Raw genomic sequence first — 23,385 nt, 5'->3', positions numbered from 1 at the left:
CCTGTACAGCTGTTTCCTACAGGGCTGCAGCCTCGAGTGAGATGTGTGAGGCTTCTGTAGGTGCTTGGGAACAAGATGGAACAGAAACGCTTCACACCTGGCCCCAAAATTACAGCACGCTGGCAGGTGGCCAACATAAACTGGCAGAGTACCAGTTGCAATGGACATCAATTAAGCAGCCTGTCATCCTCAGACTGCAGGCTTTGCTTTTTGTGATCTGCATCGCTCCTTAAGCCTTCAGCAGCACCAGCACTGGAGTTTTCCAGATGGGATCATTTCCCGCAGATTCCACTCGCTAGATTTATTGCAGTTTTTTTTTTCTTTTTAACCCACCCCCCCTTCAAGAGGCTGAACTGTTATTCCACATTGCAGATTTCTCCAGTGCTGGATTCAGCGTCCTTGTGCCGTGCTAGTGCTTGTTTGCCATCAGTTCCCTTCACCTTTAGCTGCAGAAACTCAATTTTAAGAATATCCTCAGAACTCTCTTGGCTTAAAAAGTGATTAAAAACTGAGGCCAAACAATAACTGAACAGGATTCCTCTCTGGAAGATGCCCTGCACAGCCCTAGGAGATGTTGCAGCAGTCACTGGACAGGACTTGTGCCTGTTGCTACAATGCTGCATTTAAACAGCACAACAGGCACCAGCATTGCCTCCTCTGCCACCCAGACTGGGAACATGCACTGAGCCTGGCACTTCCCACGGTGCTAAAGGCACCTGGCAAAAGCAGAGAGAGGCTCCCACGGTGCCCACACAGCCCCTGGCACTGGTGGCTCAAGTTGATGCCAAGGACAGCTGAGGAGTTCAAAGCAGGTGATGTTCCCCACCGTACCTTCATGGTGGCATAAAATCCAGCCTCTCCTCCACCACCCCGTGACATCATCTTCCAACATTGGCCCATAATTTAGTTTAATTGCCTTTTACAATCCAGAGGCAGCACATGAAAGGGAAGGTCGAGGCTGGGATGGAGTTCAGATACTGGTCAGAAAATGTAAACACCTCAAACTCTGCCGCCTCGGGGCTGCCAGCTCCTGCCAAATCCCCGCTCCCAGCAGGGCTGCCCGTGGCAGGGATCTCTCACTGCTTGCTTGGAAACCAAGGCAGGCAGGAATGGAAGGAGTTTTTCAAGGATGACTCCTCGTTGGACTCTCCTCCTTGGGGCTCCCATCTCTGCTCACAGTTTCCCTTTTCCTCTCTGGACCAAACTCCAAGCTGGAAGCTCCAGCTCTCATGGGCTGAGAGCATTTGCCTGCCAGCTGGAGGGAGATGCTCCAAGGCTATGGAATGGGAATATGGAAAGGATGCTGAGAAAACAAGTTACATTTGCTCACTGGGGTTTTCTCTCAGCTTACAAAGAGTTTGTGTTCTCAGAGCCCTGGTCTTGCTACCTTTTCTCTGATGCCTTGCAAAAAGTCCTCCCAAAATCACTACAGTGTGGCCACTCCAAGGTGGATTTAATCCCTGGCATTCCAGGAGTCATTAGGTCTCAGAAAAGACAAAAAGCCTGGTGTTTAGAGGCATGACAGAGCCCAGTCACTCCAACAGCTACTCCTCCTGGGCTTTTAAACCTGGGGCTCCCTTTCCAAGAAGCATCAGACATGACTACACGCTGCCAAGACATCTCTGAGAGTCTTAGGAAGACTGAAATACCATAAATAAGTGAAGTGAATAACAAGACAGGACTAATTTTAGCCCAAGCCTAAATAATAATTAGCTCGTAAACAGCTACTGCCCAGTCTTGAGCATGTTGGGGCAACTAGAGAGAGGGTCACATTTGAACTATCCACCTGGGCTGGACAGCGCAGAGGAAGGAGATTTGGGATTTCTAAGGAGAATAAAGCTTGGGATTTAGGCTATCTGCACTGACAGGTGAGTGAAACAAGGAACAGCACCAAGTGTGGGAAGCTCACTGGCCACCCCAGAGCAGGAGGAGCCACGCAATACCCAGCTTGTAGGTCTGGCAGTAAAACATTGCTAATTAATTTTCAGAGCCTCGCGTTTTAGGGCTTTCATTTGCCTGGTGAGGTGAGACAGGGTTGAGACCAGTTGAGTGGTGAGTATCTGACAGAGTCCACTCCACACATGAGCATGCACATGAGGGAAAGGGAAAAAAGTGCCTTTCTGTTAGAGAGGAGGGAACCACGGTGACTGGCCCTATAAGCACATGTATTAATCATGCACCGTCTGGTTTTAATCCACACACTGCTGATCCTGCGTCTCACTGTATTGTTATCAGGGGAAGGAGTATTTCTCCTCAATCTTATTCACCAGCCAAAAGCCTGAAAATGCAAAAAACACATTTGTGAAGTGCCTTCCCAAGGACCCTGGGCCCCGGACCTGGTGAGCTGGGGCTGCTGCCTTTTTATTGGCGTTTAAAAACCTTTTATTAACGTGTGTCAGGGCTGGGGGAGGAGAGACAGGCTCAGGTTTCAGGACCCCCCATGCACAGAGGTTTATTGTGGGAAGGGACATTAACACTTTCTCCTCCACATCTGCCCATGGCTGGGGCATGTGGCAGAGGGAGTGCTGGGGGATGCACACGCTGAGCCCATGAAGAGCTTGCAGGGATGTGGGCAATCCCTGCCTGCAGAGAGGAGAACCTCCCTGCTCTGCTCCACACCAGGGATATCTGCAGCCCTCTTCCAGCTCTGCCACGAGCTCCATGGGGTCACTGCAGAGCAGGATGCTCCCCAGACAACAGCATCCAGTGAGAGCTGAGGAATCCAGGACGTGCCCCAGGTTCCCAGGGCTGCACCCACGCACCATCACCAGGACCCAAGTGTTTTCCATTACCACCACCATGACTCCACAGTTGCCACTTTCCCCCTTCCCAACCTAAACTCAGCCATGCTGCTGCTCCCTGCTCCTGCCTGGGGTCCAAGGCTGGGTGAGGGAGGTCCTGGCAGTGTCTCCTTGGGCTGCAGAGGCTGCAGACACAGCTGACAGCTCAGGCACCAGGCTGCATAGTTTGCTGCTGACTGGTACGGTCGGTGGTGTTCCATCACACAAGCTGCAGTGGAGATGTGCCCAACACACACACCCAGGAAAACAACTCTGAGCTCTGCTCACCCCAGAGCCAGCTTTTGTTGGTTACAGCTCCAATGACAGTGCAAGAGACGATGGGAAGCTCTAAGTGTCCCACTGGCTCCAGCAGGAATTCGAATGCACGGCTCCATGGCAGCGAATGGAGTCAGAACGTTTTCACTCAAAATAAGAGCCAGGCCAAATGCTCAAAAACTTACTGAGGAACTCTGGCTGAATTATGCACTCCATCTGCTAAATGGGACGTGGAGAACAAAAAGGAGTGGGAAGCACAGTGTTTGTCCTATGCAGCTTACAAAACAATCACCCTCTTGGTAGAGCAAAGAGCCCAACACCATTTTAAGCCCAATTCCTTCTGGTTCTGCCTTCCAACAGATTCTTTTCCTCTGAAATGTTACAAATTAATTAAGAAGCTAGAGGGTAAAAAAATGGGCAAAGGATTTGGAGCATCAGCAAGCAAGGTGAGATATCCTTGTAGTAAAACTGCCTCTTAGCCATGCAAGAGGTAGAAAAGGGACCCACAGTCACTCTGGCACACCAGAACCCACAAGACATTCCCATTGTGCCATATAAAGAGCAGTACATTCTCATTGCCTCTCCAGCAAAGAATCTGGGCTGAAAACTGGGCCAAGACTGAGAACACAACAGAAAGAAATTTGGTGCAAAAAATAACTCCGGCTAAAAAGCAATGAAAAATCAGTATGGGAAAAAAATCAGTGCCAGAGGGAGTTGCTCTGCTGCCATTGCCTGCTGGAGGCTCAGGGATACAGATCCCAAAATGCCACCAGGCTCAGCACAGACCTTCCACTGCAAACAGCCCAGAGATGCATCCAGAGGCTCAGGATGGTTTGGGTTGGAATGGATCTTAAAGACCATCCAGTTCCAAGCCCTTGCTATGGACAGGGACACCTTCTACTAACTGGAGCAGGCTGCTCCAAGTCCTGTCCAACCTTAAACTGATGAACTGCCAAGGAGTTGGATCCACCTGGGCTCAGCATGGGAGGACAAGGAGCAGATGGTGCAGTGGAGATGGCACACAAGTTTAGGTTGGGTTGGGGGATTCTTTGCTAGAAAGTGCCTTTTTGTATCTTGCTCACAGTCAGTCCCATGTGGGTTTGTGCCTCTCGGTCCTGGCTGGCTCTGCAGTGCCTTCTGCAGCACCCCATTCCTGCAGAGCCCAACAATTCCTTCATTAATGCTGCAGAGGGATAACATTTGTGGAACAGGGCAGTCACTTGACTGTACTGACGCAGCTGCCACTGCAGTCTCTTCCTAGAGCATTTCCAAATGGCAGAAAATGGGCTGAGTTCACCCAAAGAGGTCACTTTGCCTTCAATTCCAAGGTATTTACCTCAGACCAAGCTGTACCTGAGAGTCACCCTGCTTGCTTTTAAAATCTCCAGGGCTGGAGAGTTCCTCAAGACTCACTGAGGAGGCTGCTCTCAAGTGCTGAACTACCCAAAGATATGAAACCTTTCCTGAAGTTTCTTAATTTATTTTGCTACAATTTCTGCCTGTTCCTTCCTGTGCTCTTCAGCATGGAGCTGGAGGACACCTTGTTCTCCTCTCTGCCTTTTCCCAGAATTTCCTTTAGACTAAAAAGCCTCAGTTCACCCAGGCCCTTCTTGGAAATCAGGGCTTTGAGCTCTCTTTGCTAACTCACTGTCCTCTCCTTCCTCCTCTCAGGTGTCCTCTGCACAGAACATGCCCACTTGCTGTTTCACCTGTCTGACCATCAATAAAAACACTGGTCAGAAGGAAATAAAGGGGTGCAGGCTGTTTCCCTCTGGGATCAGTGCTGCTTTTTCAGCAGAACTGAGATAACACCATGCCTGATATTCCTGAGCTCCTGGGTGGCTGATGCTGTGCTGTGAGAGCACCAACTCCCACCTGTGGAGTTGTGCAGTTTCTTTACAAAGCGCCAGAGCCAAAGGGAGCTGGGGCAGGGAGAGCTCAGCTGGGTAGCTCAGGTGTAGCTACAGGACAAAGACACAAAGATGAGTGCAAGTGCCTGGCAGGGCAGGTAGATGGCACTCCAAATAAACTGGTGTGTGGTTAGAGTTCAGGGAATACTGACCCCCTCCCACAAGTTACAGGGCACAGAGCTGCTCAGCCACCTCACCTGCCTGCTGGGGGCTCTGGTTTGTGGCTGCTGGGAAAAGAATCTCTGTACAGGGACACCTGGATTGTCCCCTGCAGAATCCCCTGAGGCCACCACGCACACTGGGCAAACCTTAGGGCAGCAGTGGCAACTGCACACTTCTTATTTTAACCCTGCCAAATAGAGCCTTGAAAATTCATGCTTCCACAGACACTTTCTGGACTAAGCTGCTTCCCCAAACTGAGAGGGCTCCTGGTTTTACTGGAAGTCTGTGCTGCAGGCAGTGCTGTGAGCACAGGTTGAGCAGACAGAGAAGTGAAACAGAAATTTGCACCTTCGGGTCCCTCTGTGAGAAAGGTCCTGAATTTCTCACTGTCATTTCAGGACAATGTCACGAAGAAGAAGTGGCACAAGGGAAAGGCACCTTGCCATTGTCACACGCAGGCTCTCCACAGAAACCTGCTCTGCATCCCCACTTCTCCTCCTGGAGCATCAGCCCCTCAGGGAGGGGACCCTGCAGCTTCCCAGATGAGCCACGTTCCTGGAGCTGCAGCTCTGCCCCCGAGCAGGAAACTGTTGAGAGCCACTCTCATCCTGCCGTGCCTCCAAGGGCGTGCAAAACAAATGACAAATGCCATTGTGCCTCCTCCATCCTCCGCCAGGCTCACACACATTCTCCAAGTGCAGCCCCCAGATCCCTCCTGGCCAGGTGGTGGCAGAGAGCAGACCCAAAACCCCACATCAACAAGGGAACTGATTTCATTATTCTAAAAACAAACAGCCAAAGGAAAGTTCAGCCTAGAATGGGCTCCTAGAGCAAAGAAAGGAAAATAGAGAGCGGGCAGTGGGGAATGCTTCATATTCCTAAAAGCCTTTTGTACGTTAACACATGGTGTCTGCTTCTCTCTAGTCACCTATTTATCACTCTCCTCTTTAGAGAAGGAAAAAAGTCCTGGCTGCCTTCCTAAGGCAGAGTTTTGTGGCCGGGGGGAGGGGGAGGGTGCTTTAAGCATGATGCAAACCATTTGGAGTGCACCGAGAGCTCTGCCAACACAAGCTGCACTATTTAAACAAGTGAGGAAATGATCGTATATACAACATGCCAGCGAGCACACACACACCAGAGGAAGTCGAGAGGGGTTTTCATGACACAGAGCTGGATGTCAGCGGCTGAAAGGTCGATATTTTCCCTTAACACCCTTCTCAATGACTTAATCGTGTTCCGTTTGCACAGAAAACTTCCCAAGAATAAAAGTCTGGAGGAATCGAGGGGGGATGTTTGGCCTACTGCTGACCTTGTCCGAGGTCCTCTCCACGTAGCAGGGCTCCTGGGGGGCGACCAGCAGGGGAACGAAGCCCGAGAGCAGCCGATCCTCTTCCAGGCTAAGCAGGGCAAGGTCGTCATCTGGGTCCTTGTACAAGGGCACCTCCGACTGATTCACTGTGGTCAGTATGTTACAGAAGTCAGCCAGCGTCGCCCACACATCTACTGAGACCCTGGGAGAACGAGGAGAGACGTGAGCAATTCAGGGCTGGAATGCGTTGGGAGTTGCCTGCAATGCTGCAGCGAATACCAGAGAGGTGAGGCGAGGCGAGCCCGGCACCGCTGCTGCTGCTGCTGCCCTGCCCCGGGGCCGGCCCCGCCGCAGCTGCGCTGGCACCGACCCTGCCAGGGCCGGGGATGTCACCCTCACCCCGGCCACCACCGTGCCCCTGCATGGGGACAGCTCCCGGGACGTCCCTTCCCGCTGCTCTGCCCACCTCTGCCCGCGGGGAGCAGAGCCCAGCCCGTTCCAGATGGTGTTACTCAATTTTAAAGCCTGCTGGACGGACAGAGTGAACACCCGTGCTGCTGTCGGGGCTGAAGGGGCTCTTGGAGGGCTCCAATTCACCCTGGGGGGCTCCAACCCAGCTTGGAGCATCCTCTCCTTCACACAGCTCTTATCTCTCTGCAGCCACAGAGATTTCACAGCTAAACCCAGTCACAAGTGGTCAAAGCCGTGTTTTGCTTCTGGCTATGGGTTTCAAGTCTCACGAGTGGCCTGCAAAGCTGCCTCTGCCATGTCTCACGTTCCCAGAGTGGCAGTGATGTCCAGGGTGCAAACATCCATCACACATCACTACCCAGGGAAGGCCCAGCACTCCAGAGAGAGCCAGTGTGGAGAAAGCAGGGTATCAAGCAACAAGCATGGGGGTACTACAGCTGACCAGGCTGCCTCGCACTGCATTTCCCCCTCCTGTTCCTACAAGCATTCAGATTGGGGTTTTTTTAAGATGTAAACTGGGATTTAAGTAGGAAATAGGGGAAACTGGGGCTGATGTGCTTCTGGTGGGCTGCTCTTCTGGAGGAAAGCAGAGGGAATCCAGCATCCCCAGGGGTGCAGCAGTGACCGGTGCGGGCCGAGGCAGCCCAGGGCTGGAGGGAGGCCCCCTGCTCTTTGAACTGCTCCAGGTGGACAGAGTCTGCACTGGGTTATTTACGGGAATCAATGTACCAGGAAAGCACACTGAAATGAAACATCTTGTTTTCAAGAGCGTCCTGGGAGCCAGGCAGAATGAGGAGCCATTAATCAAAGCCCGGCACGTAATCAGCACACATGTAAGGCAGAGTCGCCCGCGTCCCTGAGCCAGCCCTAGCCCACGTCCTGCAAAGGAGGAGAGGTCCTTCTAAACCCTCTGCTCACAGACACACCAGGAGCTGGGTTCATTCACAAAGCTCCATCGCTTGGCTCAGCCAGGTCTGGCTGTCAGAAATGTTTAAATATGGAAAAAAATAAACAGTTGCAACACGTTTTTCGGAGGGATCTGTCCGAGGCCCTTTGTGATGTAATGGGAAACGCTGCGTTTGTGCTACCAGCTGGAAAATAAACAGAGCTGCGAGGGTTAAAAGGAACTGAACTTTCCACGACCCCTATCTGCAAAAGAAGAAAATAATAAGAGGAATGATCCACTGCCCCACAGCCCTGATAGTTTATCCTCCGGCCCAGGCTGCAGAGACAAGCACCGGATGTGATAGGGCTGCTCTGGGCCACCTCCAAGGCAAGCTCTGCCCATGGGAGATGCACAGGGCTTGGGAGGCTCAGCCTCCCCCAGTGCCCTGCTGGCAACTGGGCTTGGCTGCCTGAGGCCAGTCATATAGCACTGGTGGGGCCCCACGGCCACGAGGGCTCGCTGGGATGAAGGAGGTGCAGAGGCATCAGCAGGGAGAAGAATGGGAAAAGTGCCCAAAACTGCTGGGGAATGAGAGCACTGGGGTGTTGGGGACAGGCAGAGATGCAGGGGACATTTCCAGGGGGCTGGGACAGCCAGGTGTATGGGGCCATGCTGGAGGAGAAGGGAAAGAAACACATCGTAGAGAGCTCACCCATATTCCCATAAAACAGAGCTGCAGGCAGGGGATGATGATGACAGTGAGGGTGAGAGGGAGGCAGACGGCAGTGGCAGGATGCTGGGCTGGGCTGGGATTCACTGCAGGGCCAGGGTGGTGGTGGCAGGAGTATCAGCACAGATAAAGTACAGGGAGCATCTCCCTCCACAGGGCTTGGCATCCAAAGGCAGCCAAATGCCACAGGAACAGTCACTGAGCTGGCACTGCTAATGCCCCTGCAGGCAGCCAGCCCAGCAGCTCCCTTTCCTCTCCCCCAGGCAGGGCACCCCTCACCACCCCGAGTGTGAGAGCAGCCCCTGTCACTTCATCCTTCACCTACAGCTTGACAGTGCCTTGCCACATCTCCCATTTGCCCTGGATGTGACAGATTCCCACCCTAGGCTCACTTCAGTCAAACCTCAGACTGTGCTGGCTCCCTGGGTAGCCAGCTCTCACTGCACTGCTACCCCAGCAGCACCCTGCAGAGCCTTCAGAAAGCCAAGAAAGAAGTAGTGCTGGCATTTTTCCCTGGTTTTCCCCTGTGATGGCAGAGGCAGCACTGCAGAGATCAATTCTGACCATTTTCTGCCACCCCCTCCTCCTCTGCAGCTCATCTCCCATCACTGCCACCATCACCATCATTCACCAGCTGCCACTGCTGGCAAAGCCAGCAAGGACAAACGGCTCCCACTGACACCTACAGCCCTGGGAATCTCCTGCTGGGACATGCACTTGCCCTGGAAGGTCACACAACACTTGTGAGTCCTGTCAGTCTCCTTCTCCCCACTGCCCAGGACCACCACAGCCACCCCCAAGCATTTCTGGCTTATGTCACCCCCACGATGCAGCAGTGCAGGAGCCTCTGTGCAGAGCCCAGGCAGCTCCAGGTGCCTGGAAGCTCTGTGCACACACAGTGCCACGGCTTCACCGTCCCTGTGAGGAGGGAGGCCCCAAATTACTGACACTGAGCCCAGGCACGCAGCTCTAGGTACGGGGACGAGGCTCCCAGAGCTTTTAACCGAGGAAGCGAGAAGGGGGTGAGCGCGAGGTCTTTCCTCGGAACGGGGGTTCATTCCCTTCCCCATAGACACATTTACATTTGCTTATTCCACTCGGACGGGAAAAAAAAATAAGAGTTAATTTCTTTTTTATTGCCTCAGGATTCCAGGTTTAATGTAGCTGTCAGTGTGAGCGCAGCCCAGCTGCAACGCCGACGGACACGGCCCGGCCAGGCAGCGGCGAGAGCGCAGCGAGCTGGACCACAGCCCTGGGGCTGAGCACTGCCCCAACGAGGCTGGGGAGGGCTCCTGGCAGAGACAATGCCCAGATGGGCATCACCACAAGGCAAAAAGCACAGAGAGAGCAGAGGATGCCAGGGTGAGCCTGATGCTCACCGAATCCCCCCATCCTCACCGGGGGCGCGCGCTGCCTGGTGATTAATATCAAGCACAATGACCCCACGTTACAAGCCTGCGGGGGCCTGTGGAGGTGGCCATTTCCTGTGTAATACCAGCTTGTTTAAACACTAACATCCAAGCTGCACAGCTGCAGCACAAACCCGGGAAGCGGCGCAGAAGAAGCCCTGCATTGTGTTCCCAGCACTGCCGTGCAGATGGCAAACGCCTCGGGCTGCTGCTCCCGGGGCTGGCACTGCTGCATGCCAGTGCCCACAGGATGGATGAGCTGCTCTGCATCCTCCTCCTCCTCCTGCCTTTCCTCTCTCCTGGACCACGGGAAGCTGAAGTAAAAGCGGCTCCTTTGCAAGGAGTAAAAAGGGTTGGCCAGGGGGTTTTTCAGCAGCCCTGGTGTGGGCTCAGACAGAGCAGGATGAGGTGGTCACAGCCCTTGTGCATCAGTGATTTCCCCCACTCTGCCCTGCACATGGTCCCTTTGGCCAGCCAGGCATCCATAAACCCATTCCTCTCCCAGGAACCCACCTTCTGAGCTCCTTTACCCAGGAGAGGTGCAGTCTCCTCCCAGCCAGCCCCTGCTCTGCCACAGCCCCCTTCTCCACAGAGACTTTTGGCTTCTCTTTTGGTTGACTTTATCTCCAATCTCAGCCAGGTTTACCCGACTGAGACACCTCTGAACCCTGGCTTTGATGTCTCGATAGGGAAACTCTGGTGGCCAGAGTTACTGAGGATGGGATCTGCAAAAGGGATTTTCCATTTAGTCTCCAGCAAACTCCAGCAATGTCTTGGCACCTCTGTGCAAGACTCTGTCCATCCCTCCCAGTGGGAGCTGCCATCTCAGTGACACTTCTCCGCGAGAGCGAAGTGATGAGAGCAATCTGGCACATCTCTCTGGGAAGGTAAGCTCTAGAATGTGCTCACAGCTTTTGGATTTAATTTAATACTTGGTTTAAATTAACCATTTTTAAATGCTTGCAGACAGTCTCCACAAACTGAGAGGCCCTTGGCCCCGTGTGGAAGGAGCATGAATTTGCCAGGGTCAGCCCTGCAGCTGTTTGTGTGTCCAGTCAGTGGCTTCTCCACCAGTCCTTGTGCTTCATTTAGCAGTGGATTAATTGTGGCAACAGAACAGAGCAAGGAGCAGCTCTGCCCAGCCCTCTTCACCTTCTTCCCAGCCACACGTCCCAAAAGGGGATGGAGTCACTTATACAGCAGCCTCCTTGGAGATCCACCTTCTGACCCATCTGCTGCCAATATCTCTGCCTTAGGGAAGCCCCCTGCTCCCTTTTTCCCAGAATCCCTGCTTTTACACCCCAATCTCTGCAATTCACTCCTGGGGACATGTGGTCTCAAAAATGCTTCTCCAACTGCCTTAAACCACCACGTGCAGACAACTCAACACAAGGTTTGCCACGAAACATGAAGACAGAAATTAATTTTAAGGTACAGGAGTGACAGCTGCTTGCTGCTAGGAGACCTGGCAACACCTGGTTCAGAGACACAATTCCTGAGGCACTGAAGCAGAGATGTCCAAGGTTAAGTTTAGCTCCTATTCTGGAAAGACATGAGGAAAGAGTCATGGAAAGCTCGCTGAGCCCCTCTTCCAAAATAGGAAGGACACCTTTCACCTCTCAAATTCACACAGAGAGGTAGTTAGGAAGTCCAACAACTGAAAATCTGTTCCAGAGCATCCCCTGAGCCGTGATGGCCATGCAGTGTGGCCAGGAGCTGCAGGAGTGCACCAGACCAAGAAGAAGGGAGGATTTGGGGAAAGATGCAGCTTCTCGCTTGGGTTGAATTCAAGACTGCTGAGCCCCCAGGTAGGGAGAGGCTGCCTGCCAGGAAGCAGGGTTCATTCCCAAGCTCCCACCAAGAAAAAGGACCCTGAAGACACAGCCTCCTGAGCCTCTCATCCCACTCCACAGAGCCCACTCCTGCATGGCTCACATCCATCTGCTGGCTTTCGGCAGCGCTCACCCCTCACACCTTTCCCTCCGCCTCTGTCCAAGGGGGAAAGCAGAGAGCTGAGGAATTTGGTGTGGGGTTGGTTTTGCTTTTTTTTTTTTTGCCTTTTTTTTTTTTTTTTATTGTAAGGACTCAAATCCAGCAGTGTGATAAATGCATCCGAGCTACAATTAGGAAGATATATAGCATCAGAACGCGAAGGTCTGGGCAGCGTGGTGAAACGCGGGCTCTCCAGAGCCCCAGCTATGTTTCCCATTATGTAACCCTGGTCATGGGCAGACAGCCAGACTCCAAATGAAAAAGAGACTCTGGCTTGGCACCGTTTCTATTTTCCTATCCTCATTCGGGGTCAGCGCAGTGTCATACAGCTGCAGAGAAAGCTCCGGGGATTAAACCTGGGAAAGACTCCAAGACCAGGACCCGGGTTCAAGTACCAGCTGAAAGCAATAAACCAACTGCCACAGCTGGGCTGAGTTTAGACGTTCTCAAAGTCCCCCAGCTCTCTCCCATATGAAGAAGGAGCGATTGCAAACATGGCAAGAGAGGCCTTGGGACGCACAGCCCCAGCCCAAAGCTCTGGCTGAGCCCTGCCAAGCTGCCCTGCTGGCCACGAGCCCAGCCCAGCATTCTGGCCCTGGATGAGCTGCATTTGATGCGAGCTCTGGGCTCTGAGTGGGCTTCCAGGTGGGTATGAGGCCTGTTTTTTCCAGAAGCTTTAGCACGTTCATGGCATCTCTGCAGGGCGCTGCTGTGCTTCAGGGGATTTCTACATCCTTTCTCTGTGCCCATGCCACCACAAGAGACAAGGAAAGTGGTTTAAGAGTATCCAACCAGCTTCTCTGCTGGCAGTGGTGGATCTCACAGCACGTCCCAGAGGCAGGAGCATGTGTGACATGGCCCAGGCCCCTCACTCAGCTCTAACTTGGCATCTGCACTTGCTCCTCACGTGCTCTCCCTGCTCCTGAGCTCACCCTGCCCATAAACCTTGGCTTACTCCACCACGCCTGCTGCTCTGACCCATGTTTTACTTCTAAACTTCTTTGAAGCTGTTCCTATCTAAACCCTTGGACTCGGTGGCTCTACCTGGTTCCTGAAGAGCCCCAGGGCAGCCAGCAGGCTTGTGTCAATAAAGAACTGAAACACTAACCCAGTGCTCTCCTTTTCTTTTCCTATCTCCAGGGCAAATGTTGCAAATTCCAGGTCATGCCCAAGAGCAGAGCTGGTTCCCTGCTGTTCATCAGTACCTGCATCTCCATGGAAGCTCAACCACTGCTGTCCCAGAGTCCTGGACCACCAACACCCATCCATACAAGTGGTCTGGGCTGGAAGAGCAGCATGGTTAAGGCAGATTCTCCATGAGAGCCAAAGAGTGGAGGAGCTAGGAGCCAACATGGGGGACAGGATGGGCACAGTGGGACAAGAGGGACACCCTCCATGGAGAGGCCAAGCAAGACAAGAGATACTCATTCCTCCACTGAACACATCAGGATCTTGTGGAGTAGAGCCCCCAATCTATGCCCACCACTCCTCCAAGAGCCCTGCTGTGGGCTGCCACCACCATCACCATCACCACCACCACCATCAGCAACTTCTCCCACCCCAAGGGGTGAGCAGGAGCCTGCACCTGCTCCATCACCTCAGGGAGACATTGTCACAGCCCTGTGCCCCACAGGAGGGGGAGCAGCTGGTCCCAGGGCAGGCGCCGAGCGCTGGCTGAGTGAATCCAATCACAAATTCCATCTTGAGGCTGCCCCTGGCCAAGGGCTCGGCGCTCCCTGCGAGGGGAAGGGGGGATTGGTGCAGCCAGGCTCACGTGATGGATCCCAGTTTGAGTTCCTGCCCAAAGATGGGCAGCAGTTCACATGAGCAGGCAGCGGTCCCACACCGAGCAGCCGACAAACAGAAAACAGACTCCATCTCCACAAAATGAGGCCCAGAACTTCCTGTGTGAGATTTCCATTTCCTCAGCCAAATGAAAAAGAACTGGAGTAAGAGGCAATAAACCAGGAGAGCGGGACTGGACCTGACGCACGGAGAGGGGACCCATTAATGGTTAAGCCACTTTGCTGGATTACTCTTAATGCTCCTTCCCATCACCCAGGGTTCTGGCTCCTTTGGATTAACAGTAAGACGTGATTTCAGGCTCTGGATCCGGAGTACCGGAGGCAGATGGAAAATCCTGCGGGAAGGCAGCTACAGAGCATGCTCAGAGGCCGTTTGCATACTCCATACTTGGCCCCTTCGCTCAATTTTCTGTCCAAAAATATGCAAATTGCCTAGTCCGCATTATGGACTAATGGGCTGAAATCGGCCAGTTTAGAAAATTAACCCTTTTGGGTGCTGTAGGGTAGGGACAAGTGGTTTCTGAAGCAGAGGGGAGGTGAATTTTGGAGCTCCAGGAACAGGCAAGCTGCTCCAGGCTAGCCCAGCCCAAGGTTGGCCTGACTCAGTCAAAAAAAAGGCAATGAAATGCTTATGCTGGAAATGGAGTTCCCTCTGGTCCAGAGGAGGGCCCTGCCTGTCCAGCTGAACACCTAAAGGAAGGGGATCCCAACAAAACCAGATGCACATCCCAAGCAGAAAGTCAAAATCCACCTCATAAGTCATCTTTTAACACATGGAAACACAGGGCAGCCAGCAGGCACCCTCCAGCCCCACTCACACATCAATGAAGAGGTCACTGTGTCACCAAGGGTGACAAATTCCTGACATTCCCTGGGCAGTGGGCCTTGCCTGGGTGCCACAGCCAGCAGTAAAGCATGAGCAAGGGGGAAGCATGAGGAGCTCAGGGAGGGAGCAGAAACCAGAGGTGCACGTACTGTTTGGGGAGCTCAAGAGCCGTTGGAGGAGGGTTCCAGGTGTCCGGGTGGCCAAGCATCCAGTCCGACCAGACCTTCACACTGGGCAGCAGCTCCTTCAGGTCCTGAGGCAAGGCAGAGACCTTGATGTCGTCCTCCTCATCCTCCTGCTCCATCTCTTGTGGCTGAACTGCAAATAGAAGACGTGAGAGCTGAGGCAGCTCACCACAGCCAGGCTCAGGCAGGGACTGGGAAAGTATGACACAGATCCCAACATCCCAGCACAAGGGAACAGCCACAACCCACAGCAAGCACAAAGACAGATCTGTTCTCCCTCCATGGGCTGCTCTGGAGAGCAAGCCAGGGTGTTTGTGATCCCTTTTCTTGAGGGCAGCAGGGTGCTACTGCACCAATCACAGAGATAGGATTCCCAGGTCCCAGTTTGGGAAGTTTCCCAGCTGCTGGCAGAAAGGATGGCCTCAGTCTATCCCTTTCTTCCAAACATTTCTGTCTGCACACACCAGGTTTCCTGCAGCTGAAACCTGGGCAGAGCTTGGGATGCTGAGGGAGAATCCTGAGACCCCAAGAGAGAAGAAGGGATGTAAAAACCAGCCTGACCCCCACCAGGCTGCCTCGTGGGCCCCTGCAAGGACCCTGCTGCTGAGCCCTTACCTGGCACACATTCCCTCAGCAGGCTGGTGCACCTCCTCACCAGGAGGGCAAACATGGAGAGCCCCAGGGCCGTGGCCTGTTCCTGGATGACGGAGCGGCAATCCTCGGAGATGCACTCTAGGAGACACACAGGGTTTGGGTCACATCTGGGTTCACCTTCACTGCCTCCCTTTCTGCATCCCCACAAGGGGCAGGGGTGAGCAATTCCCTAATTTACATCTGTCCCAGACACAATTGTTCCATTTAAGGAGGAAAAAGGTGGTGAGTGGCTGCTCTGGAGTGGGGAGAGGCTGCAGCCCCCCTGCCCACACCATGCCCAACCCCATGGCTGTGCTGAGCCATGCTGGCACTCAGGGCCCCCAGCACAGAAGCTGCTGCTGGGGACTGATGCCTTCCCCTGAGGAGGAGGGGATGTTTAAGTGTTAAAAGGGTAATTAGCTGCATGTTTGATCTCTGTCCCTGCTGGAGTTTTAACCTCAGCAGCTGAGGAGGGGGCTCCTCCCATTAGTTTCACAGTCACACAACAGCTTGTCAAGAGAGCTTAATTGGAACTGTTACTCGAGGAGATGCCACACGACCACAGCTCTTCCAAAGAGAGCTGGCTCAGAGTGAGAGCAAATCCCCCCAGCCAGAAACCACTTCTGAGGCTGCTGAGAGCAGCGGGGAGCTGGCTCGAGGGAGCTGCCTGGAGCCAGCCTGGGCTAGGCTGGGGAGGCCAGCAGTGCCTGGGACATGCCAGCCTGCCCCAGAGCTCTCACAGGGGGCTGGAGCCTTAAGGGAAGCCTCTGCCCTCCCAACTCCCTCTACTCCCCATCCACACCCTCCCAGGGTGTGGGGGAGTGGCTGGCTGAGGAGAACCCACACATTCACTGGGTTGTACCCATCAGTGCAGTTTGCTCTGTGCAGGATGCTCCTCCCTGGCTTACTGCAGCATCAGAGCTTCCACCTGAGAACAGCTGCCCCAAACCAGGCAGAGGATTTCTACAAACTCACAGCTACTGACTCTGAAGGGGTGGGTGAAGCCCCAGGGCTGAGTAAAGAAGGGAGAACCCCCCAGAGCCCACCAGCTCCCAGGCACCTCGGCAGGAGACATCATCAGGAGGTGTTGGGAGCTCAGCTGCCCAGATGTGGCAGAGCAGGGATTCTGAGCAAACAGCAAGAGGATTAGAGCAAGACACTGAGATCACATTTAATCTCGAGCTAGCAAAACACCTGAGGTGCACAGAATTAAATAGTGGGGTTTTAAAGACAGATCATTTTAGAGGAGTGGGGTGGGAGGTCAAAAACATCCAAAAAAGACAAGAACGCACCAAGAAAATACAAGAAAAATAAGGAGAAACATCTGAAGGGTGGATTGACAGTTCTTACAGCTGTCAAGGAGTTCAGCACCCAGTGTGGAGGGTAACCCAGGGTAGCACCAAAGGCACCTGGTAGCTGTAAGAGGGTGCTTTGCTCACAGAGCCAGGCTGAGCTGGTGCTGCAGAGCAATGGTAGGAAGTGCTGTACTACAGGGGCTGTCAGCTTTCGGAGGAAACATAAAACTAAAGATGTGACCACTCTGGGACAGTAAATCTCTTTCATGAAGCCTTTCCCACAATTAGGAGTGTTAGTCCCAGTGCTCTGGCCACAGTCCAGTCCAAGAAATTACAGTCATCTTCCCTGCACTCCCTCCCCCTGCACTCGGGTGAGATGCTGTGAGAGTCTTCCCTTCTTGTCTGAAATGGACACACAACAAGACCACGGTGGTCCAGCCACCACATCTGAGTCTGGGTGGTGAAAATCTCTGGGCATTTCAGCATGGACCACCACAATTTGAGTGGGCAGCCCCCAGGACTCACTGTGCTCACAGTGACCCCCAAACTGAGCTGGTGCAAAAGCTACATCCTGACCCACTCCAAAACAGGCAAAGCTTAAAACATCTGCTGCAGTGCTTGTGATGGTGAAGGTGATGAGCATCCCATATTTCAGGGTGTATTCAGAGACTGGCTCCAAAAGCTGGACCAGTGCTCTGTGGTGGCTGTGGCCAGGCTTGGTCCCAGCCCTTCCCAGTGCCACCAGCAGCTCTTGCTGCAGGCTACAAGCTCCTCACACAACATTTAACTGCCAAAATACACTAAAAAGTCTCCTGCACTTGAGCTGTGGCAGGTACAGCTGTCCATCAAACATCTTGTGCTGCTGCAATCATTAACTGTGTGCCCACCAGCTCATAAAGGTGCCCCAATGTACCCCAACACTGCTCAGCCCTGGTACAGCCTGCAAAGCTGCCCTCTGTGCAGGTAAGAGCATTAGGACACCCACACTGAAGGGCTGCTGTCACACAGCTCCAGCTCAGCTACCATGGGCGTTGTCAGCTCATCATTAAACTCATAAAATGCACAAAACTCCCCCAGTCCTGAAAGTTCATTCCGTGGATGAGCTCATCAGCCTCATTCCCAGGAGGCTCCTCCAGCAGAGAAAGACAAACATCCAGGTGGGTGCTTGTTCAAGACCCCTGAACATGCACCAGCAAAGGCTCTTAAGAGCTTAACTGTAGGACAAAAGAGGAAAGCACCATAAATCAGGAGAAACTTTCTCTCTGTGCCTTTTCACCACTTTCCTTGGGAGGCTGGGAGCTCTGGCTTGCCCTGAGCAGGGAGCCAGTGGCCAGGGCTAACAGAGGATGTGGGGACAAACCCCAGGCTACCCCTGTCACAAGGTGAAGGGACAATCAAAGGGCAAAGCTCTTTGGGGTGTTTAAACAGAAACTTGTAAATGTTTTGAGTGATGGGCAATAAGGAAACCACTCAGTGTCTGAGCCCATCCTGGCACTACGAGGAAAACATTTTGTAGAAAATATGCTGAAGTGAGGGCTGGAGCAACAAATCTGCTCTGGAGCCCACAGGGCACCATTACTTCTGAGCTGAGCTGGTAATTACGTCTGTGCTGCTGGTAATGCACAGTAAGACACAAATTTATTGGGAAAGAGATGTTTTTGGAGGATGGAGTGACACTTGGGTCATTTCTGTCCCTGCAGTTGCAGAGCATAGTAAAAATAGAGATACGAGCTGCCCCAGACCAACAAGAGCAGGCAGAGAGATCCAGACTGCCCAAATCAGAGCAAACTGTAATTCCCAGATCTGTTTCCCCAGATCCACAGTGGGTGCAGGTGAAGCAGAATGAGTGTCAGGTCCACAGGCAACCCTGCAGGCTGCCACCAAAAGCTCGGTGACAGAGACTTCAAGTGGCATCAATGGCACCCCAACAGCTAAAGCTGCCACAAATCTACTCCACTTCCTCCCTGAAACCCCAAATGGGGCTGTAATCAGATAACCCTCCCAGTTCACACCCAGGCACGCTGCACAGCTGGGGCACACCGTGGAGGTGTCAGGCAACTGTGGAAAGAAATCACACACAAAGGAAGGGGCCACAAGGTTACAAGCTCTGAGGTAGCTGGAGCTGTGGCTCCTCTGTGCCACCAGCAGCCACAGCAGTGACACTCTACAGGAAATCATCCAACACCACCAACCACAACACATTCCCCCTCCACCTTTCTCCCCTTGTAAGCCAGCAAGCGTCCCTGTTAATGCCAGCCCTGGATAAACAGCTGCTGTCACGTCAGCTCTCAGCTCTGAGAACACCAGTGCTCAGCAGGCTCACAAATGTCACCTCTCAGCTGTGCCACTGCCTTCAGAGGTGCTGCGTGGGTGCAGAGGCAGGTGGGCAAAGCTGGCACTGCTGCCTCAATAACTGCTTGTTAAACCACAACCTAAGGTCAGGGCTCCTGCACTCAGAGCCAAGACTGACTCAGGGTAAATGCACACCCCTGTGTTGCTGTACCCCTGGAGCTGAGCTGGCCAAAATGCCTCCTGTGGGGAGTTTCCTTAGGCTGGAGCTGTTTCTTGACCACTTGTAGCCCCACATCAACATCAGCAAAGCTCCAGTCTGTGGAACACTGCATGGGGCTAGGAAGGAGCAGGCAGAGCATTTTAAAGCAGTCACCAAACACTTTGAAATAACTGACTTGCACTACCCCACTCCTCACAGGCTGAGTTTGCCTCAAAGATCTGTAGTTCTGCACCAGAAAAATAAATGAGAGCCCTGCAGGTCCCTGTGAAGGTCAGACTGGCAGCAGGACACGAGTTGCAGCAGTTCTGAGCACCCTGCCTGATGCTCACCACTTGTCAGCCCCTTTTTCTGGCTGGCCCAGACTCTGCTGAAGTTTCCATGCTAGGTGCCTGTGTCAGCCTGAATTCTCCTGGAAATCTTCAGCCAAAACAGCTCAGCCACTTGTGAGAATGAGGCTAGGAAACAAGATAGTGGCTTACCCCTGTTTGTAAAAAAAACACTTACAACCTTTTCCTTCAGCTAATCTAGCAACTGTAAACCCTGGAACAAGGATCTTGAGATTTTGCTGCAGAATAACCTTTTTAACAGAGAGTTTTCCTGTCCTACTAGAAATCTGTCCACACTTAGCCAAGCTATAAACATCTGAAAGACAGCAGTTTTTCCAAACTCAACAGGAATTCCTTTCAACAGTTAAAACCTGCTAAGATTTCACCTTCCTGAGCAAGTTCCATCTTCCTACCTCCTTTCACCTGTATTACAGGCAGCAGAGCAAGTGCCCTGCTCCCTTTCAGCAGGTGGGGACTCGTGTAAAAATGTCCTTGTATGAGTGCCTGAGCTGCAGACTGGACCCAGGCTCTGAAGCAGAGTCCACGGGTGAGAGAGGGAGAGGGATGGGATGGAAAAAATTGGAGCTGATGAGCATCAGACTACAAGGACAGAGCAAAAGCAACTGGGAACCAGCGATGGGTGGTTTTTCTGAAGATCAAGAAGAGGAGTCCTCCTGTTTCTTTGCATGTAGGAAAGGGTTTTTTTCCCCAGCTGAGGTCTGGGCTGCACAGAGAGCGCTGTTTCCCTAGCAGGAGTCAGTTTCCTGCAGGGACTGCAGGGAGCTGGGTGGATCAGCAGCTGCAGCGCCCTCTGCAAGCTCCTACCTGGATCCTCCCGGGCTCTGCTCCCACCCAGCCCTCCTGCAGCCATAAATCTACCTGTCCCATGGGGGAGAGGCTGAGAGGCAGGGAGAAAAGGGGACTTTTGTAGCGGGGAGAAAGCAGTGTTGCTCTGAGAACGTTATATTCATGGAAAACATAAACCAACTGTCGTCAAAGTCGTCTGAGCTCAGGAAATGGAGCGGCCGGGAGAAGGCTGCCATGTGGCCGGATGTTATGTATTTCTAATTAGTGCTATACATCTTTCAGCAGAGAGTGTCCTTTTGCTGGGAAACACAACGCGCTGCCCTTGTTATTGTAACTGTCAGAGAGTGCTTAAACAGATAATCTCCAGGAAAAGTGATAAACACATCCCCTCTCCCACTAGGGTGTGCAAAACAGCAGTGCCAAAGCTTTATTAGGGCAGCACGACCAACCACAGGAAATGGGAATGGGAAAAGAGCAAGGGGCAGCCGCCCACGAGGAGAGGGATTTGCTGGAGGAAGCTGCTGGTGGCTGCTCCAGTGCCATGTGCTGAAGGAAATCCTGCGAGGGACAACCGGGGCACAGCCAGCACAGCACACGTGGGCTGCTCACAGGGATGGGGCAGTGAGGGCCCCCAGCTGTTCTGCTCTGAGTGTGCCCCAGTCTGGGTGGAAAGGAGCCACAGGAACCCCCAACTTACAAGCCAGCACAGGACATGCTCCTCCATCCACCCATGCCAGTTAACTAAACACAAGGAATGCTGAACCGTCCACAGTTAAAACAATCCCAGCCAACAAATCTCAAAGGAGAGCAGATTCCTTTGATTGAAGCAACCAGACTGCCTCAGCCAAGGGTCAGGAGGGCTCCAGAGGGACAGCCTCCATGCTGGCCTCTCTGTCCCCACCTGAGCTGTGCCTCCAGGCTGGGGAGCCCAGAGCAGTGCTGGCAGCAGGTGATGCCAGAGCTGGCAGAGCAGCAGGGATGTGCTTTGCTCCCAGGGAACAACAGCTGAAGCCACCTTTCCTGGTGACAGGGTGAAGGACTGCATGGGAAGGCACTCAAAAGAACGAACAGTTCCATGGCCACAGTCCCAGGGATGACATAAGGGGCTGGCCAGGGGACACAGGAGCTGCAGGAGCTCGGTGAGCACAGGGCTGGGGGCGAAGGCACCCGCCTGATGTGTCAGCACATCAACCCTGGAGGCACAGACAACTGATTCACCAGCTGGCTGCTGCCCCGAGGGGAAGAGACCCGAGCTGGGGTCACCTCGGAGCTGACACCACCTGAAGGCAATTCCTCTTCTCCCTCACTCTCAGACAGAGCTTTCCCCGAGGTGAGTCACTCCCTGCTGCCAGACACAGCCCTGGCACGGCTACAGGGCAGCAGGAAATGGGTGAGGAGAGCCCTGCTGCCGGCCCGGGCTGGTGGAGACCGCACACAACCACGGGAATACAAAGCAGCAAAAGTGAGGGGGATGCTCACAGCTGTGGGGCATTTCCCCAACACCCCCTGGAAGGGGAGCTGTGAGTCACTGGCACTCCCAGCTCTGGGAACTGGGGAGTCACACACATGCACTCATCTGCCCCTGAGAGAGCCTGGGAACTGCTCAGCCCTGCCTGATACCCTGGGAATGATGGGCAGCTTTCCTGGAGGGATGCTCCCACATTCTGAGCAAACAGGATGGCAGCTCCAGCACTGGGGCTGAGCTGAGCATCACCACCTGCAGCACACAGGGCTGGACCCCTCCCCGAGCAACCTCAGGCACTCATCTGCCCCTGAGAGAGCCTGGGAGCCCTCAGGCACTGCTCAGCCCTGCCTGATACCCTGGGAATGATGGGCAGCTTTCCTGGAGGGATGCTCCCACATTCTGAGCAAACAGGATGGCAGCTCCAGCACTGGGGCCGAGCTGAGCATCACCACCTGCAGCACACAGGGCTGGACCCCTCCCCAAGCAACCTCAGGATTTTAGTAATACCACCTCCCTGCACTGATGTCCCCCCTCCATGGAGAGGCAGGAAGGCCCTGGGAAGGTCTCAGTCACAGCAGCAGCAAGGGGAACTCGCTGCACGTGTTCCCAGAGCAGCTGGGGCCGCCCAGGAGCCCGCAGCTCCCTCTGCAAGCCTGACTTGTCCGAGGGAAGGAAGGAGGGAGGCCTAGGAGGTGAGGAATGCCGGGGGCCTGGGGAGGATGGAGCAGCTCTCCCTGTGGAAGCCATTAGATATTCAACACTTCATTTGTTTCCAGCCGTCCTGGACTGCAGCGCTGGGCTCTAGGACGGGAGGCTCTTCTCTGACGTAACCAGGAAGCAGCTGCAAAATTAAGGAATCCCTCATGACATCATAAAAAGGGTCGATGGTTTACAGGGGAAGGTATAAAAATTAATGACATATTCCCACCCGAAGCAGAGAGCCTGCCCAGGAGGCACAGGGGAAGCCATGCTCTGCCCAACACGAAGGGGCTGCCTGCCCCAGACAGCTCTGGGCTGCCAGCTCCCTTTGGCTGATCCAGGAGCTTGTCTCTGGCTCTCATTGTCCCTCAGCCCAGGCAGGGCTGGATCCTTGCACCTGGGGTGCGATAACCAGCTCAGTATATCCTTCCTGACCCTGATGAACAAAGCTTTAGGGAATGGCTTTAGGGACAGCTTTCTTGTGTACTCGGGGCTGGCCAGGAGTCAACGACAAAAAACATCATTGTGAAGTGACTATTAATAATGCTAACCTAATAAGAAGTTATTAATTTAGACAGGGAAAGCAGACACGTGCACAGAGTGTCCCCAACATCCCAATTTCTGAAGCTCTGGGAGACCAACAGGACCTGCAAGAGGATGCAATGGCACAATGTCCCTCCCCAGCACACAACCCGGGCTAGGTCAGAAAGAATGACATTAGCCTTGAGGACAAGCACAAAGCCATTTCCACTTGAAAAGGGAAAAGGATAGTGGTTTAAAATTAACTACAGCCTTTTCCAGGAAATATCAGTGGAAAGAAGCAGCCATTTTTAGAAATGTTATTCTCAGAAATTTCCTGAAAAGACCCATCAGTCAAAACACAGATTGAAGCCATTTCCACTTGCAC

General features: G+C 53.4%; 1 protein-coding gene across 3 annotated transcripts in view; it reads right to left on the bottom strand.

The window, feature by feature from the left end:
- The window catches only part of SMG6 (SMG6 nonsense mediated mRNA decay factor), a 108,306-nt gene that overhangs the window by 39,171 nt on the left and 45,750 nt on the right, over positions 1–23,385 (bottom strand). For all 3 annotated transcript variants that reach the window (XM_005493652.4, XM_074557217.1, XM_074557218.1), the window contains exons 11-13: positions 15,357–15,473; positions 14,706–14,874; positions 6,438–6,639 (exon numbers count right to left, since the gene is read on the bottom strand). In XM_005493652.4, coding sequence (XP_005493709.3) covers positions 6,438–6,639; positions 14,706–14,874; positions 15,357–15,473 — 488 coding nt within the window. The remainder of the gene's footprint in view (positions 1–6,437; positions 6,640–14,705; positions 14,875–15,356; positions 15,474–23,385) is intronic.

This window comes from Zonotrichia albicollis, chromosome 22, assembly GCF_047830755.1.
Source record: "Zonotrichia albicollis isolate bZonAlb1 chromosome 22, bZonAlb1.hap1, whole genome shotgun sequence".
NCBI classification, from domain to species: Eukaryota; Metazoa; Chordata; class Aves; order Passeriformes; family Passerellidae; genus Zonotrichia; species Zonotrichia albicollis.
This window is presented reverse-complemented; position numbering and strand designations above follow the sequence as displayed.